Source organism: Procambarus clarkii, chromosome 75, assembly GCF_040958095.1.
Source record: "Procambarus clarkii isolate CNS0578487 chromosome 75, FALCON_Pclarkii_2.0, whole genome shotgun sequence".
NCBI classification, from domain to species: Eukaryota; Metazoa; Arthropoda; class Malacostraca; order Decapoda; family Cambaridae; genus Procambarus; species Procambarus clarkii.
In genome coordinates, this window is record NC_091224.1 from 23,081,954 (window position 1) to 23,102,314 (window position 20,361).

Here is a 20,361-nt window from a genome sequence, read left to right on the forward strand (position 1 = left end):
ACAACATTGTCGTACTTCAATACTCATCAACTCATTAGTAAATTGAGACAAAGCCACCTTGATTTTTTTGAAGATGTTCAGATTTAACAAATTGATGTGTAAAGGGTTGACTTGTCGTGAGGCGGTAGTAACCCACCTGGTTGATGCCTGGTTGATGCCTGGTTGATACCTGGTTGATACCTGGTTGATGCCTGGTTGATGCCTGGTTGATGCCTGGTTGATGCCTGGTTAATACCTGGTTGATGCCTGGTTGATGCCTGGTTAATACCTGGTTGATGCCTGGTTGATGCCTGGTTGATGCCTGGTTGATGCCTGGTTGATGACTGGTTGATGCCTGGTTGATGCCTGGTTGATGACTGGTTGATGCCTGGTTGATGACTGGTTGATGCCTGGTTGATGTCTGGTTGATGCCTGGTTAATACCTGGTTGATGCCTGGTTGATGCCTGGTTGATGCCTGGTTGATGCCTGGTTGATGCCTGGTTGATGCCTGGTTGATGCCTGGTTGATGCCTGGTTGATGCCTGGTTGATGACTGGTTGATGCCTGGTTGATGCCTGGTTGATGACTGGTTGATGCCTGGTTGATGCCTGGTTGATGCCTGGTTGATGCCTGGTTGATGCCTGGTTGATGCCTGGTTGATGCCTGGTTGATGACTGGTTGATGACTGGTTGATGACTGGTTGATGCCTGGTTGATGACTGGTTGATGACTGGTTGATGCCTGGTTGATGACTGGTTGATGCCTGGTTGATGCCTGGTTGATGCCTGGTTGATGGGGTTCTGGGACTTCTTCTACTCCCCAATTCCGGCCCGAGGCCAATCTCGACTTGTGAGAGTTTGGTCCACCAGTCTTGGACCTCCTCTTAGGACAAGACCTCCACTCCTTGAGATGCGAGTCCGGCCCACCAGTCTGCTCCAGCAGACTCTGGGTACAGCACAAGAATATCTTCCAGTATTCGTGAGTGTGTGACGTGGTTGGGCAGAGCTGAATGACTTGGGACCATTTGGTACGAAGTCATTGACAACAGAGCACTCACTAATACAGTGATGGGGAGCAGGTATTAGTACTTGTTCATTACCAGCATCCACAAGCCATAAATATTGGTATCCCTTATATCCCAGTCTAATCCTTAGGGATTTCTATGTCACACTCTTTAGTGCATGTGCTGGCCATTCCCTACATGAAGATCTCGGCTCTAAACATGCTATATATCTTTATAAGCGTGCTTTCTGCCATATGTCAGCAACTGCTTCTCTCTCTCTCTGTCTCTGTCTCTCTCTCTCTCTCTCTCTCTCTCTCTCTCTCTCTCTCTCTCTCTCTCTGTCTCTGTCTCTCTCTCTCTCTCTCTCTCTCTGTCTCTCTCTCTCTCTCTCTGTATCTGTCTCTCTCTCTGTCTCTGTCTCTCTCTCTCTGTCTCTGTCTCTCTCTGTCTCTCTCTCTCTCTCTCTCTCTCTCTCTCTGTCTCTGTCTCTCTCTCTCTGTCTCTCTCTCTGTCTCTCTCTCTGTCTCTCTCTCTGTCTCTCTCTCTGTCTCTCTCTCTGTCTCTCTCTCTGTCTCTCTCTCTGTCTCTCTCTCTGTCTCTCTCTCTCTCTCTCTCTCTCTCTCTCTCTCTCTCTCTCTCTCTCTCTCTCTCTCTCTCTCTCTCTCTCTCTCTCTCTCTCTGTCTCTCTCTCTCTCTGTCTCTCTCTCTGTCTCTCTCTCTCTCTCTCACTCTCTCACTCTGTCTCTGTCTGTCTCTCTCTCTCTCTCTCTCTCTCTCTCTCTCTCTCTCTCTCTCTCTCTCTCTCTCTCTCTCTCTCTCTCTCTCTCTCTCTCTCTCTCTCTCTCTGAGAAGTCATGTCAGCGTCCACGTCCAAGAGCGGTGTTAACTAGCGAGTTGATAGAGTAATTGTGGGAGTTAAGGAGCTGGAAGGGCCAAACACGAGAGGAGATTGATGGACAGAATTGCCTTGACATATCCTGATGGGGATGCAAATGTAAGAGTCCATAAACAATGTCGTGAAGGCTCTTCAGGCTCTTCAGGCTAGGCAGGTACAGGGAGGAAATAAATTGGCTGATAAAAATAGTGTTCATGAATAGACCTATTCACGTAAAAAATTTACTTGTAAATGTATCAAGATACAGATAAGTATTAGAAAATACAGATGAGAAAGGGAGAGAGGAGCCCAAGAGGTGTCTACATCATGAGAGGAAGACGACTACAGCAGTCGGGTTCCAACATTATCTCCAGAGCCAAATAAACCTGTTAACACCAGCAGCATATGTGACGCTGCCAAGTAATATAGCTGTCAAATAGTCAAATGACCATTTATAAACCTACACCAAGGCTCTGTCAAGACGATCTACACAACCTTCGTTAGACCAATAATGGAATATGCAGCACCGGCCTGGAAACCCCAACTAGTGAAACATAAAAAGCAAAATAGAAACATTACACAGGTTTACAAGAAGATTGGCACCGGAGCTACCTTGAGGTGCTTCCGGGGCTTAGCGTCCCCGCGGCCCGGTCGTCGACCAGGCCTCCTTACCCAGCTAAGAGACTTATGCTAACTGGACCAGTTAATGAGAACTAGACCTTCCCACCGTGGAGGACACGAGACACACAGGAGACATGACCACACCATACAAGATACCGCGGGAACTGGCAAGGTGGACAAGGACAGCCTCTTTAACGTTAGAGAGCACACGACTAGAGGACACGGGGGGGGGGGGGGAGCAGGAGATGCAAATAAGTAAGGAATGTAAGGAAGTACTCGTTCCTACCTTAATACTCGTGCCTTAATACTCGTGCCTTAATACTCGTGCCTTAATACTCGTGCCTTAATACTCGTGCCTTAATACTCGTGCCTTAATACTCGTGCCTTAATACTCGTACCTTAATACTCGTACCTTAATACTCGTGCCTTAATACTCGTACCTTAATACTCGTGCCTTAATACTCGTGCCTTAATACTCGTACCTTAATACTCATGCCTTAATACTCGTGCCTTAATACTCGTGCCTTAATACTCGTGCCTTAATACTCGTACCTTAATACTCGTACCTTAATACTCGTGCCTTAATACTCGTGCCTTAAAACTCGTACCTTAATACTCGTGCCTTAATACTCGTACCTTAATACTCGTACCTTAATACTCGTGCCTTAATACTCGTGCCTTAATACTCGTGCCTTAATACTCGTACCTTAATACTCGTACCTTAATACTCGTACCTTAATACTCGTGCCTTAATACTCGTGCCTTAATACTCGTACCTTAATACTCGTGGTCATCGCCTGAAATGCTCTGAAAGATGGGGTTGAGGTACCACAAGGCCAGTGAGCCGGGGACAGGGAGCTAGAGCTGGCTCCCCCTGGTGGTAGTGACAGGTAAGCACCTCTACCACCACACCGGCAGGGGGGGGTCTGGTAGCTGAGTGGACAGCGCGCAGGTCTCGCAATTCTGTGGTTCGATTCCCGGACCAGGCAGAAACAAATGGGCAAAGTTTTTTTCACCCTGAATGCCCCTGTTACCTAGTTGTAAATAGGTACATTGGAATTAGTCAGCTGTCACGGGCTGCTTCCTGGGTGTGTATGTGTGTGTAGGGGGAAAAATAGTAGTTAGTAACAGTTGATTGACAGTTGAGAGGCGGGCCGAAAGAGCAATGCTCAACTAACGCAAGCACAACTAGGTGAATACCGCCTTACTCACAGGTACTCACTTCCCCCCCCCCCCCCCCCACACACACACACACACACACACACACACACACACACACACACACACACACACACCCACCCACCCCCCTGTTGCCATCTTCTTATCCTTATTCACTAGCCTGTCAAACAGAATGAAAAGTGTAACAGTTAATCAATCAATCAGATACAAGCAGAATGAAAAGCTCTGTACACCCAGGGCACAGTACCTGTGGCACCACTATACCCCAAGGCACAGTCCTGACACCTGTGGTCTCATATTCTCCTATCAGACATAGACAAAAACTTTGTCGTCTTTTGCAGATAAAAAACAAATCAGCATGAACACTACTTCTCTATGGAAGACGTTGAAAAACTACAAGCCGTCTTAATGACGTCCTCGATTACCTGGATCTTACCTGGTGAAGATTTGGGGAATTCTACTCCCCGAGCCACTTGAGATAACTTGGTCCACCAGGCTGTTGCTTGGAGCGGCCCACGGGCCCCACATGCCCACCACAGCCCGGTTGATCCGGCAGTTCTTCTAAGAATTTATCTTGTTGCTTCTTTAAGAAGTCCGCCTTTGTTCTGGTAATATTTGTAATTCTTGCTGGGAGGGCGTTGTACGGTCGTGCACCTCTGATGTTCAGACAGTGCTCTCTGATTGTACCTGTGGCACCTCTGCTCCTCACTGGCTGTTTTTTGCAACGGAAACTAACATGATGTTCAACCTTGGGTGTGGAAACATGAAGCGAGATACAGGGCACAAGAGAGTGAAATGTGTCCACAGTAGGAGAGCGACAGGTAAAGGCTCTGGGAATAATGATGTCTCACGACCCAACGTTTAGGGAACATTTAGCAAAAATATTGCGTCAGGTAGAAAATGATTGGATGGATGAGGAGAACCTTCAGATCCAGGGATCCTCCTCCGGAGATGGTGGTGGGTCCTGGAGTCCCTACTTCTCCCTACACGTCACCATTGGGACATCCCCCCCCCCCCCCTCATCTCACCTTTTCTGGGCACTGAGATGCCCCACAATTTCGTCTGGCTGTTTCAGTGATCCCACCTGTTGTCCAGGGCCGGCTGGACCCCACCTGTCCGGCCTCTTCATATATCATTAACGTACCTCACTTTTGAGGAGACAAGGACCTTGCCCAAGCGGTTCCGCCCACCACCTCAATAGAGGTTCCGATTCCCAATAATTGACCTGTTTTACGGAACGTATTCGGCCAGCATTACAACTCGGGTGTCAACAGTAGAAGACTCTTGTCTTACCAACCAGACCATGGATGCTGATTATGGAAGAGTCTGAGAGGTACCTAACTGGCATCCAACTGAGACTTTAAGCCCTCCTCGGTGTCACCCTTTAAAACCCCCTCTGGTGTTCAGGCAGTAGGTGTTCTCTTGTCATTGACCAGGTCAGCAATATTGTCGGTGTTAATGTAGTGGACCAGTGGACCAAACTCTCACAAGTCAAGTCTGGCCTCGGGCCGCTCCAAGCAACAGCCTGGTGGACCAAACTCTCACGCCGGGCTTGGGCAGTAGAAGAACTCCCAGAACCCCATCAAGCAGGTATATGTGGGCCTGCGGGCCGCTCCAAGCAACAGCCTGGTGGACCAAACTCTCACAAGTCAAGTCTGGCCTCGGGCCGGGCTTGGGCAGTAGAACAACTCCCAGAACCCCATCAACCAGGTAGCCGCCGATACTCAGTAATATTGTTCTCCTTCATTACTAGTATGTTAAGCGGTGTTAAGGCACTGGCTTGGCATATATGGTGGAAAATATTGGTGTTATGCAGTAAGGCAAGACCTTATGCCTCATGTCTTACTGACCCTGGATACCTTACTGACCCTGGATGCCTCACTGACCCTGGATACCTTACTGACCCTGGATGTCTTACTGACCCTGGATGCCTTACTGACCCTGGATGCCTTACTGACCCTGGATACCTTACTGACCCTGGATGTCTTACTGACCCTGGATGCCTTACTGACCCTGGATGCCTTACTGACCCTGGATGCCTTACTGACCCTGGATGCCTCACTGACCCTGGATACCTTACTGACCCTGGATGTCTTACTGACCCTGGATGCCTTACTGACCCTGGATGCCTTACTGACCCTGGATGCCTTACTGACCCTGGATGCCTTACTGACCCTGGATGCCTCACTGACCCTGGATACCTTACTGACCCTGGATGCCTTACTGACCCTGGATGCCTTACTGACCCTGGATGCCTTACTGACCCTGGATGCCTCACTGACCCTGGATACCTTACTGACCCTGGATGTCTTACTGACCCTGGATGCCTTACTGACCCTGGATGCCTTACTGACCCTGGATGCCTTACTGACCCTGGATGCCTTACTGACCCTGGATGCCTTACTGACCCTGGATGCCTTACTGACCCTGGATGCCTTACTGACCCTGGATACCTTACTGACCCTGGATACCTTACTGACCCTGGATGCCTTACTGACCCTGGATGCCTTACTGACCCTGGATGCCTTACTGACCCTGGATGCCTTACTGACCCTGGATACCTTACTGACCCTGGATGCCTTACTGACCCTGGATGCCTTACTGACCCTGGATGCCTTACTGACCCTGGATGCCTTACTGACCCTGGATGCCTTACTGACCCTGGATACCTTACTGACCCTGGATGCCTTACTGACCCTGGATGCCTTACTGACCCTGGATGCCTTACTGACCCTGGATGCCTTACTGACCCTGGATGCCTTACTGACCCTGGATGCCTCACTGACCCTGGATACCTTACTGACCCTGGATGCCTTACTGACCCTGGATGCCTTACTGACCCTGGATGCCTTACTGACCCTGGATGCCTCACTGACCCTGGATACCTTACTGACCCTGGATGTCTTACTGACCCTGGATGCCTTACTGACCCTGGATGCCTTACTGACCCTGGATGCCTTACTGACCCTGGATGCCTTACTGACCCTGGATGCCTTACTGACCCTGGATGCCTTACTGACCCTGGATACCTTACTGACCCTGGATGCCTTACTGACCCTGGATGCCTTACTGACCCTGGATGCCTTACTGACCCTGGATGCCTTACTGACCCTGGATGCCTTACTGACCCTGGATACCTTACTGACCCTGGATGCCTTACTGACCCTGGATGCCTTACTGACCCTGGATGCCTTACTGACCCTGGATGCCTTACTGACCCTGGATGCCTTACTGACCCTGGATACCTTACTGACCCTGGATGCCTTACTGACCCTGGATGCCTTACTGACCCTGGATGCCTTACTGACCCTGGATGCCTTACTGACCCTGGATGCCTTACTGACCCTGGATACCTTACTGACCCTGGATGACTTACTGACCCTGGATGACTTACTGACCCTGGATACCTTACTGACCCTGGATGCCTTACTGACCCTGGATGACTTACTGACCCTGGATGCCTTACTGACCCTGGATGACTTACTGACCCTGGATACCTTACTGACCCTGGATGATTTACTGACCCTGGATGACTTACTAACCCTGGATGACTTACTGACCCTGGATGACTTACTGACCCTGGATGACTTACTGACCCTGGATGACTTACTGACCCTGGATGACTTACTGACCCTGGATGCCTTACTGACCCTGGATGACTTACTGACCCTGGATGCCTTACTGACCCTGGATGCCTTACTGACCCTGGATGACTTACTGACCCTGGATACCTTACTGACCCTGGATGACTTACTGACCCTGGATGCCTTACTGACCCTGGATGCCTTACTGACCCTGGATGACTTACTGACCCTGGATACCTTACTGACCCTGGATGATTTACTGACCCTGGATGATTTACTGACCCTGGATGACTTACTGACCCTGGATGACTTACTGACCCTGGATGCCTTACTGACCCTGGATGCCTTACTGACCCTGGATGACTTACTGACCCTGGATGACTTACTGACCCGGGATGCCTTACTGACCCTGGATGATTTACTGACCCTGGATGACTTACTGACCCTGGATGCCTTACTGACCCTGGATGCCTTACTGACCCTGGATGCCTTACTGACCCTGGATGCCTTACTGACCCTGGATGACTTACTGACCCTGGATGACTTACTGACCCTGGATGACTTACTGACCCTGGATACCTTACTGACCCTGGATGCCTTACTGACCCTGGATGACTTACTGACCCTGGATGCCTTACTGACCCTGGATGACTTACTGACCCTGGATAAATTACTGACCCTGGATGATTTACTGACCCTGGATGACTTACTGACCCTGGATACCTTACTGACCCTGGATGATTTACTGACCCTGGATGACTTACTAACCCTGGATGACTTACTGACCCTGGATGACTTACTGACCCTGGATGACTTACTGCACTTTACAGGCTTCCTGTCCCCTCTTACTCTCGTCAGTGTAACAAGTTGTTGTTTACTGACAACATTTGTCAGTCTCGTCAGAGAACCTCTCAGAGGAGCCGGTCGGCCGAGCGGACAGCACGCTGGACTTGTGATCCTGTGGTCCGGGTTCGATCCCGGGCGCCGGCGAGAAACAATGGGCAGAGTTTCTTTCACCCTATGCCCCTGTTACCTAGCAGTAAAATAGGTACCTGGGTGTTAGTCAGCTGTCACGGGCTGCTTCCTGGCGGTGGAGGCCTGGTCGAGGACCGGGCCGCGGGGGCACTAAAGCCCCGAAATCATCTCAAGATAACCTCAAGATAACGGAGGCTTGACAAGTGATTGACAAGGTGGAAGGAGAGGAAATGTTAGCAATAGAACACGGGGGCACGGACGGAAGCTTGAGACTCTGATGTGTCATAGAGATGTTAGAAAGTTTTCTTTTAGCGTGAGGGTAGTGAGTAAATGGAATGACCTAAAGGAGTAGGCTGTAGAGGCTAACTCCATTCATAACTGTAAAAGCAGATATGATAGAGAATTAGCCCAGGAGTCATTGAATTACACAACCAATGGCTGGAAAAGTGGGCTCCAAGAGCTAAAGCTCGATGCTGCAGGCACAAATAGGTGAGTACACACACACACACACACACACACACACACACACACACACACACACACACACACACACACACACACACACACACACACACACACAACAAGGCAGCAGCAGCAGACAGCGTAGTAGTATCAGTAGTGGAGTGTGAAGACAGTGGTGAATGGCCAGGTGACAAGACCAGACCCCAAGACGGCAGCGCGCACACAGATAAGACGTCGTGTCAAGCATTCCCTCAATGGTCACACCCTGAATATGTAATACACCCGCAACACTCACAACGGTACGATAACTGCCTGGCAGACACCAACACTCACAACGGTACGATAACTGCCAGACAGACACCACCACACACAACAGGTACGATAACTGCCTGGCAGACACCACCACACACAACAGGTACGATAACTGCCTGGCAGACAACACCACACACAACAGGTACGATAACTGCCTGGCAGACACCACCACACACAACAGGTACGATAACTACCAGACAGACACCACCACACACAACAGGTAACTACCAGACAGACACCACCACACACAACAGGTACGATAACTACCTGGCAGACACCACCACCACACACAACAGGTACGATAACTGCCTGGCAGACACCACCACCACACACAACAGGTACGATAACTGCCTGGCAGACACCACCACCACACACAACAGGTACGATAACTACCAGACAGACACCACCACACACAACAGGTAACTACCAGACAGACACCACCACACACAACAGGTACGATAACTACCTGGCAGACACCACCACCACACACAACAGGTACGATAACTGCCTGGCAGACACCACCACCACACACAACAGGTACGATAACTGCCTGGCAGACACCACCCCCACACACAACAGGTACGATAACTGCCTGGCAGACACCACCACCACACACAACAGGTACGATAACTGCCTGGCAGACACCACCACACACAACAGGTACGATAACTACCTGGCAGACACCACCACACACAACAGGTACGATAACAGCCTGGCAGACAACACCACCACACACAACAGGTACGATAACTGCCTGGCAGACACCACCACACACAACAGGTACGATAACTGCCTGGCAGACACCACCACACACAACAGGTACGATAACTACCTGGCAGACACCACCACCACTCACAACAGGTACGATAACTGCCTGGCAGACAACACCACCACACACAACAGGTACGATAACTATCTGGCAGACACCACACACAACAGGTACGATAACTGCCTGGCAGACACCACCACCACACACAACAGGTACGATAACTACCAGACAGACACCACCACACACAACAGGTAACTACCAGACAGACACCACCACACACAACAGGTAACTACCAGACAGACACCACCACACACAACAGGTACGATAACTACCTGGCAGACAACACCACCACACACAACAGGTACGATAACTGCCTGGCAGACACCACCACACACAACAGGTACGATAACTGCCTGACAGACAACACCACACACAACAGGTACGATAACTACTTGGCAGACAACACCACCACACACAACAGGTACGATAACTACCTGGCAGACAACACCATGGATCAAATGTAGGGAGGGACGCCTCAGAAGGCCTGGTCGACGACCGGGCCGCGGGGACGATGAGCCCAGGAAACACTTCAAGGTAACTTCAAGGTAGGTTTCCTCCCGCCTTGAGCCCCGGGCCTTCACTACCATTGATACTTATTTACTCCCCCAGGTGAACACAGGCATTAGGTGAAAGGAAACTTGGCCGCATGTCTTACCTTGCCGGATAAAGGAAAACTGTCAGTGTAGGGTAGTGTGTGTGTGCGTGTGTGTGTGTGTGTGTGTGTGTGTGTGTGTGTGTGTGTGTGTGTGTGTGTGTGTGTGTGTGTGTGAGTGTGTGAGTGTGTGCGTGTGTGCGTGTGTGCGTGTGTGCGTGTGTGCGTGTGTGCGTGTGTGCGTGTGTGTGTGTGTGTGTGTGTGTGTGTGTGTGTGTGTGTGTGTAGTGCCTCCTGGCGTGGTGTTGGCGGCGCCACGTGTGGCACTGTGGGAGGCGAGGGGGGGGGGGGATGGCACCTCTTGCGCTCTCTCACACTTGACGGTCACCTCCTGGTGGTGGGGCGAGGTGAGAGTGGCACACACGCACACGCACGCAAGCTCATCCCCCCCGGACAGAGATGCACGCACTCCTGCAGTGGTGACAAAGGGGCTTGACCTCGCCCTAGTGAACATGAGGTGTGGATATGGAGGGGTCAAGAGGATAAGGATGTTGACATGTTACTGGACATCATAAACACCTACGATACCTTAGTAGAGGATCACAACCCAAGCTGCTGAACTGGCGTGATGCAACCCTTACTGCAGGGTGGGGGTGGGGGGGAGGGGGGTTAGTTGGTCATAAATCACTGCTCCCACAGCTGGTGGTCCAAGATGAGACGCCCCACTCCTACAGCTGGTGGTCCAAGATGAGACGCCCCACTCCCACAGCTCGTGGCCCAAGATGAGACGCCCCACTCCCACAGCTGGTGGTCCAAGATGAGACGCCTCACTCCCACAGCTGATGGCCCAAGATGAGACGCCCCACTCCCACAGCTGGTGGTCCAAGAGGAGACGCCCCACTCCCACAGCTGGTGGTCCAAGATGAGACGCCCCACTCCCACAGCTGGTGGTCCGAGATGAGACGCCCCACTCCCACAGCTGGTGGTCCAAGATGAGACGCCTCACTCCCACAGCTGGTGGGAGCGTGTATGTGTGAATGCTACACAGTATTTATCTATTAACATCCATCTGTAGACATCCAGACATCTATTTCAGTCCTCGTGGCGCAGTGGTAACACTCGTCCCGCACTTTGCTAGCGATTTGGCCGGGGTTCGTATCCTGGCCGGGTGAGGTGTGTGTGGGGGGGGGGAGGTGGAATGGGATTGACTAGGCACCAATCCTTAACTATACGCCTCTGTTCACCCAGCAATAAATGGGTACCTGGTTGGTAAGCAATTTGGCGGGTCTTATTCCAAGGACAATTAAGATTCAAGGACCTGGCCCGAAACGCTATGCGTCTTAGCTGCTAAAATTAGCTTAGGTGCTAACACACACACACACACGGGGCTGAGAAGGGTCCGAAGAGTGTGGGTGGGCGTTGAGAGGAGCCGCCAGTCTCCAGGAGCAACACTGGCCGCAGTAAGAGGTGGCCGTAGCACCGGAGGAACACACAAGGGGGCCGCAGGAGAGTAACGCCAAGCTGTTGACACACTCCAACAAATCCCAGTATGAAAAGCTAGGCTATATCAGCCCCCCTGGCAGTGTGTCTGACCTTGCACGTGGTTGTGTTTGTAAACATTGGTGGCCAGGCTGGAGGGTGGACCAGCTGGCTCTGGGGGAGGGTGGACCAGCTGGCTCTGGGGGAGGGTAGACCAGCTGGCTCTGGGGGAGGGTGGACCAGCTGGCTCTGGGGGAGGGTGGACCAGCTGGCTCTGGGGTAGGGTGGACCAGCTGGCTCTGGGGGAGGGTGGACCAGCTGGCTCTGGGGGAGGGTGGACCAGCTGGCTCTGGGGTAGGGTGGACCAGCTGGCTCTGGGGGAGGGTGGACCAGCTGGCTCTGGGGTAGGGTGGACCAGCTGGCTCTGGGGGAGGGTGGACCAGCTGGCTCTGGGGTAGGGTGGACCAGCTGGCTCTGGGGGAGGGTGGACCAGCTGGCTCTGGGGGAGGGTGGACCAGCTGACTTTGGGGGAGGGTGGACCAGCTGGCTCTGGGGGAGGTACTCACCTATCAGTAGTGTCTACGAGTGAGGTGTTTGTCAAGTTCTCTGGAGCTCCTGGTGCTGCTGTAGCAGCTCTGTTGTTGTGCTCACTCAACATCTTCTGCATTGCTCTAGAGAAAGAGAGAGAAATTTTCTAATTATTTGCTTAATGTGGGCTAGACTCTTTGCTGTGGTGACAACGGTATTTCGTGGCCGGCCTCCGGGCCTAGGGGCCCTCGGCGCAGCCTTTGCTTTAACATGCTGGATGCCGCATGCTGTCTTAGGGCGCTCCGGGACGCACTATCCCCGAGGCCCGCTCTCTCAATAGGATGTAGGGGGGGGATGGTGTTTGTAGTGGAGGGAGAGAGAGAGAGAGGGGGGGGGGGGGAGGTGTGCCTGTGGGCCGTCACTGTTACTTTGCTTCCCACGGCACAGCTATACTCCCTCCCCCCCCCCCCACACTCCTGTACTTGATCAATAAATAACTAAATTCTATGTAAAAGAGATCTCGAAGCCTGTCCATGGAGGACAGAACATGGTGTATATATATGATGGTTACCTCTGTAAATGTGGCGCCACGTCTGCGGTAGACAATAATATGAAAAACTCCCCCTCACCCCCACGCCCCCCCCCCAAACATAGGCACGTAGTAAAGAGGGGTGACCTGTGTGGGGCGGCCTGTGCCCTCACCCGGCAGGTCACGGCGCACCATCACCAGTACCCACCACTCCTGGGGCTGGGACTCAGTCTTCACAAGCACAGATACACGAGTACACTTACCCTGCCCTCTCTCTTTGTCTGTCTCACCTCACCCCCTCTTATCTATCTCTATCTCTCTCTCTATCTCTCTCTCTCTCTCTCTCTCTCTCTCTCTTAAATCTAGAGCGCGCCCTTCCTATAGCTCCTGGTAAGTCTTACTCTTACTATTTTTCCCAGGAAGCACGCCCGACCAGTCGGTCTTACTCCCAGGTAAATTGCTGCTGCGTGAACAGGTGGTGAACAGTTAGGAATGGGTTCCCAGTCAATCCTCCCCTGGTTCTGTCACGGGGCAAGTGTGTGTGTGTGTGTGTGTGTGTGTGTGTGTGTGTGTGTGTGTGTGTGTGTAACTACTAGTCCAGTTACTGCCCATTCCAGGATCCCATCCGCAGGAACTAACTCTCGGATACATATATTTATGCTAGGTGAGCAGAGGCATAAGGTGAAAGGAAACGTCAGTGTCCCTCCCTCTCTCTCCCTGCTAATAGCGACGAGCAGCTTCTGGAAGGTAATTACTTAATGTGAACCACCATTAAAACTCTGGACATTTTAAGATGTTTGAGAGAGAAGAAAGAGATGTGTAGATCCTTGTGTTAATGAGACACAACACCTTCACTTCAACAACCATCTCTCCATCTGTATTTTACACTCAGATTGGGTGTTTTAGTCCCTCCGGGTTGTTTAGTCTTAAGTGGCCAATTAACCTTCTCAGTGACCTTAAAAACGTAGCTGAAGGTGGTATTGAGGGGGGGGGGTCGGTGGGGAGGGGGGGGTCGTTGTTCCCGCGACTAACTGTACTGAGGTGATCTGGGAGGTCATTTACCTCTCTAGGAAACCACCTGAGGGGTTGTTAGGTCACCTGTGTGTCTGGGGGTCAGGTGTGTCTGGAGGTCACGTGTGTGTCTGGGGGTCAGATGTGTGTCTGGGGTACCTGGGAGAGGTAGTCTGGGGGTTGAGGCTTGAAGTAACTTGAAAAGTTACCGCAGAGGGTACTGGATCAGCCAGGCTGTGATGCGCATTGTACCCCGGTAGCTGCTGGCACCGATACCACGTGAAAGCAGCCAAAGGTAAACCATAGGTTAACTGGGGGTGTCTGGAAGACCAGCTGGAGGTCTGGAAGGTGATGACGTGATGCAGTGGCCAGCAGGGCTAGTGAAGAACAACAGTACTTGTCACGGTATGGGCACGCGAGCCCTGGGGGCGCCAGTAGGGCAGGTGTCACGGGAGCCCTGGGGGCGCCAGTAGGGCAGGTGTCACGGGAGCCCTGGGGGCGCCAGTAGGGCAGGTGTCACCTCACAGGAGCCCTGGCGGCGCAAATAGGGCAGGTGTCACGGGAGCCCTGGCGGCGCAAATAGGGCAGGTCCTAAGGCGCGGGTATCGGGGCAGAGGTCGGGGAGGGTGGGCGGTGGGCAGGCGAAGGTCAGGGCGCGTTATATGAGGCAGCGACGACACGCTGCGACACCAGTCATCTCCCGCACCTCCTCCACAACTGTCACCCGCTAACCCCCGTCACAAGCCGCACCCGCTGGCCGGCCGCACCGCGCACTACGGGTCCCGCCGCGGCTGTCTTCATGATGTCACAGTACCCGCCAGTGTCGTCCGAAGAAGATGGGATACGCGCTGGTGACTGAGGGGGCTGCGTGAAGACTGTCACTCACCGCTCGAGCCTAAAGTTAGTGCTGCTGCCTCAAGTGCCGCTCCAAGCAACTCCAGGCCGCTCCAAGCAACTCCAGGCCGCTCCAAGCAACAGCCTGGTGGACCAAACTCTCACGAGTCAAGCCTGACCTCGGGCCGGGCTTGGGGAGTAGAAGAACTCCCAGAACCCCATCAACCAGGTATCAACCAGGCCACTTATACTGCTGTCTCAAGTGCGACATGTGGTGATGTTAGCTGCCTGGAGAATGTATGGGTGGTGATTGATGACTCCGGAGGGTAAGGAGTGACCATGCCTGAGGTACGGGACCCGTGGTTGTGTTGGACAACTCATAACTGGACTAGTAGTGAGTGATGGAGGGTGACGAGGACTGGTGGTACTGACGCTAGTAAGGGGCGTGAATTAGTGCGTGGAGTTCCAGCGGTCACTTGTGTTGTGGAGACGCAATTACAGGAAGCCGACATGAACAGGTATGAGAGTACAACACCAATTGAGGGATGCGAACGAGCGGGTGACAACTTGTCACCTCCGCCTGTCAACCTCCCGCAACCCATTCAACCATCTTCCCTCCCAAAGTTCAGTGCTCTACAACTTACAATACAATAGCTGTTTTAACTAATCGTGATTGTCCTACTCTTGGAAATGGTCAAATACAGTAGTTTACAGTAGCAGTGTACTGTTGTGAATAGCTTGTATACCCAGGCCTTGTAGGCCACACAGACGAGCTGTTCATCTATGCAATTACCCGGGCTTAGGCCTTCTCTAGTCTGCTGCTGACTACTTTATGTATTGTGAGTTTATGTTCTCCTGTGGTGTGTGGTATGGTGTGGTGTGGAGTGTTGTGTGGTGTGGGGTGTGTGTGGTATGGTGTGGTGTGGAGTGTTGTGTGGTGTGGAGTTGAAGGGAAGGGAACTATCAAGGGGAAAGCGCCAAGCCATTACGACTATATAGCCCTAGGAAGGGGGTCAGGATAAAGAGTTGGGAAGGAGAGTGGTGTGGAGTTAGGGATTGTGTAGTGATGATTGTATGTGTACTTGTAGTACACACTTGCAGCAGCAGCCACCACCAGACCTCCCCTGCTGGTGTCAACAACATTACAGTTGACCTTCAGTCACCTTCCTCTCCTATCAAAGTCCTCCAATAATGTCCTTTCTTCACTTGTTTCTTCTGTTTAACTTCGGTCTCGTGTTGCGTATAATTCAGTATTCTCAACCTCTCTTGTATTGAGTTGAGTGTTACGAGAACATGTCCCCGTGTGTCAGTGTGTGTACAAAACCTTCAATCTTTCCCCCATAACATATATCTTAGTTCAAAAACCATGTTGTTAAATGTCTGTGGACGTTTTCTAATTTGCTTATGTTTCTTTAGGTGCGGGCTCCATACCACGGCTGCGTACTCCAGTTTAGGTCTGACGTACGTTGTAAATAATTTCTTTAACATTTTTAAATCCATGTACTTTAACTTTTTTAACAAAATTGCCAAACTTGCATAGGACTCTTTTGACTTTAGGGTTTACGAGGAAATTGGTCCCATGAGAACTACAGGTTGTGCAACAAAAGTCAGAAAGTGAAGGGACGACGACGTTTCGGTCCGTCCTGGACCATTTTCAAGTCGATTGTGACTTGAGAATGGTCCAGGACGGACCGAAACGTCGTCGTCCCTTCACCTTCTAGTGTGTGGTCTGGTCATCATACTTTAGCCACGTTATTGTGACTCATCACCTGCAAAAAGTCAGAAAATTAAAAAAAAAAAAAAAGATGTTGATGTGATCTTAGAACTGTGGCAGTCTGTAGTACTCAGGGTCCTCCTTCCACTCTCTTTTATTTACAATATGTGGAGCTTGTTTACACTGAAGTTATTGTCTATTTGTGGCTGCATTTACTGAGTGGCTTAGTCACTGCTATTACCCGCTCTCCACTCAACCTGTGTTCCTTCTGCAACCACATTCACGTTATGTCTCATCGCTTCTGGCAAATAATTTATGCAAGTGAGAAAGATAATTGGGGCTAGTAACGCGCCTAGTGGGACCCCTGCTAGTGACTCCCTCCCCTTCCCACATGGTCAACACCTTCCCTGCCCTCACTGTCTCACCCCTCCCTCCCTTCCCTCCCACATGTAGGCTGCCATCTTAGTAAGCTGGCTTAAAGACCTGCTGTATTTATCAACTGTTGCAAAATCTTATTTTAGCACACCCGATATTTCGTTGTCATGGGGTTGGGGGAGGCACCAGTCCTTGTGAAGGAGGGAGACAAATGGAAAATTATTCATTATATACGACTTTCACACCACACCATCCGGAACACTCCAACACTACAGCCACAGCTCCACACAAGCAGGTGTGTCCTCCACACCACAACACCACCCCTCACTCCCCAACACTACAGCCACAGATCCACACAAGCAGGTGTGTCCTCCACACCACAACACCACCCCTCACTCTCCAACACTACAGCCACAGCGCCACACAAGCAGGTGTGTCCTCCACACCACAACACCACCCCTCACTCTCCAACACTACAGCCACAGCGCCACACAAGCAGGTGTGTCCTCCACATTACATATGCTATATATATATATATATATATATATATATATATAATATTATATATATATATATATATATATATATATATATATATATATATATATATATATATATATATATATATATATATATATATCCTAACACATATATTCGAGAGTGAGTAGTGTGTGTGGACCCGCGTAGATCAACCACCTCACTTCCTCTCTCACTCTACCCGCTAATTTACCTCACCTGACAAACTCTTCTCTAATATATATTTTTGTCCACGTTTGTAACAGTCTTTCACATTATCCTCTCATACATCATGTGTGGTAATTGACATTTATTCCTAACATACACCAAATTTATACCATTTTATAGTATTCTTGCCCTGAACTACTAGTTGAGGCTATCTATACTGAACAACAATGGACACATTAAACCACCCTGGTGTACTGATTTACAACCACACACACACACACACACACACACACACACACACACACACACACACACACACACACACACACACACACACATATGCTCTGCTTGCTGCATAGATGCTCCTCCAAGCTCTCCTGAACCCCCCTACCCCCTGTTTAATAAGCTGCCATATGCACAAATCCACAAGGGCCGTGACGAGGATTCGAACCTGCGTCCGGGAGCATCCCAGACACTGCCTTAATGCAGTGGTTCGAATTAATAGACGCAGGTTCGAATCCTCGTCACGGCCCTTGTGGATTTGTTCATTTGATGCATGACGTTAGTGTGATCTCTGTGTGTGTCATATGCACCGTATAGTTGTTCCCATATGCTTTCCGTACAAGCTATCGCAGCAGAAATATTTGATCATCGCAAACTTTTCCACTGTGAAGCCCACTTTGTTCAATACAAACTCATTTTTCACCTAGGTCATAAAAGTATTTGTGTGTACGTCTGATACCATACTACTTGTGAAGGAGGAAATGTATATGTTTACCTCTCATAATGTTTGGTAATATGTTTATTGTTTGTGATGTGTGTCTATGTATATATTAACACGTTGTACTGAACGGGGTGAGAATAGCTTGAGCTACCTCATCCCTTTGTGTGTATTTTACCTCAATAAACTTATTTCAATTTCAACTCATTTTTCTGTTGTACTCATCCAGTCACTATTGCCATACACTTTGGTAATTTCACTTAATATATTAGTTCCTCTATAGTGCCATTGTGTTCACTCTGCTGGATGTTATCATTTCTGCTTGTATGTCGTCGATGCTTAACTGTATTTTAGCATATGCGTAGATGTCTCTTGTCTCTTAATTAATTAATGTTAGGATGGGAGCCGGCCGGCCGAGCGAGCAGCACACTGGATTTGTGATCCTGTGGTCCCGGGTTCGATCCCGGGCGCCGGAGAGAAACAATGGGCAGAGTTTTTTTTCACCCTATGCCCCTGTTACCTAGCAGTAAAATAGGTACCTGGGTGTTAGTCAGCTGTCACGGGCTGCTTCCTGGGGGTGTAGGCCTGGTCGAGGACCGGGCCGCGGGGACACTAAAGCCCCGAAATCATCTCAAGATACCTCAAAATGACCTCTCTCTTGCATGGGATTAACTCTTGCTAAAACTATCCTTCGCGGTTTTCACACCAGTAAGAGCAGTCTTGTCGCATTTCTGTCATCAGTCCCACCCGTCACAGCTTCAGTGTATTGTGCTCCTTGTTTCTTGTCGTGTACTGCTCATCTAACACCCTCGTCCACAACCACGGCTTGACAAATTTAAATTTTGGCCCGAGGGGCGAGTTTATTGAGCAGCGCCACTCGTCCTGGGAGTGGACACACCGCCATAGTGACAGTATTGAGCAGCGCCACTCGTCCTGGGAGTGGACACACCGCCATGGTGACAGTATTGAGCAGCGCCACTCGTCCTGGGAGTGGACACACCGCCATGGTGACAGTATTGAGCAGCGCCACTCGTCCTGGGAGTGGACACACCGCCATGGTGACAGTATTGAGCAGCGCCACTCGTCCTGGGAGTGGACACACCGCCATGGTGACAGTATTGAGCAGCGCCACTCGTCCTGGGAGTGGACACACCGCCATAGTGACAGTATTGAGCAGCGCCACTCGTCCTGGGAGTGGACACACCGCCATAGTGACAGTATTGAGCAGCGCCACTCGTCCTGGGAGTGGACACACCGCCATAGTGACAGTATTGAGCAGCGCCACTCGTCCTGGGAGTGGACACACCGCCATGGTGACAGTATTGAGCAGCGCCACTCGTCCTGGGAGTGGACACACCGCCATAGCAGCGTGTACAACACTCCCCAATAGGAAGAAAACCCGCTGGGTTGTTCATCCTGTCACTTGTACCCAGATACAGCTGGGACTTGCTTAACTGTCTCAAGTGAACAGCTCCTCAAACAAGAAGATTAACATCTGTCAACCCTTAAAAGCTTACGTTATCTTGCGGGTGCAAAATGGGGGAATCTTTTAAAAACAGTATCTATATTTGACAAATAGTGTTTTCCTAACTCAAACAATGTGAGGTTTATTATTCTACACATAGTTCTCATTTCTCTCAGGTGTTAAGTACACTTGTCAGTGATACTGAAACACAGTTCAGTGTCTTGACAAGTGCACTTGTCAGTGATACTGAAACACAGTTCAGTGTCTTGACAAGTGCACTTGTCAGTGATACTGAAACACAGTTCAGTGTCTTGACAAGTGCACTTGTCAGTGATGCTGAAACACAGTTCAGTGTCTTGACAAGTGCACTTGTCAGTGATACTGAAACACAGTTCAGTGTCTTGACAAGTGCACTTGTCAGTGATACTGAAACACAGTTCAGTACTTAGTGTCAGTATCTTGACAACTAGGCGCTCGAGGGTTCATCCCTCACCATATATCTTGTCTATATCTCAAATCTGTCTGGTGTGAGTGTGTGTAGTTACCTAAGTGTAGTTACAGGATGAGAGCTACGCTCGTGGTGTCCCGTCTTCCCAGTACTCTTTGTCGTCT

General features: G+C 50.6%; 1 protein-coding gene across 37 annotated transcripts in view; it reads left to right on the top strand.

The window, feature by feature from the left end:
• Chi (LIM domain-binding protein 2 Chi) overlaps positions 1–20,361 on the top strand; it is a 202,763-nt gene that overhangs the window by 97,528 nt on the left and 84,874 nt on the right. For 24 of the 37 annotated variants that reach the window (XR_011224692.1, XR_011224693.1, XM_069313318.1 and 21 more), the window contains one exon: positions 16,207–16,251. The exons of 10 other annotated variants lie outside the window; for them this stretch is intronic. Coding sequence is in view for 25 of the 27 variants with exons in the window: in XM_069313318.1 (XP_069169419.1) it covers positions 16,207–16,251 (45 nt within the window). In the remaining 2 variants the exon portion in view is untranslated. Of the gene's footprint in view, positions 1–14,643; positions 15,309–16,206; positions 16,252–20,361 lie in introns of those variants that run through there. 3 more of the 37 variants (XM_069313336.1, XM_069313338.1, XM_069313337.1) reach the window with 3 other exon arrangements.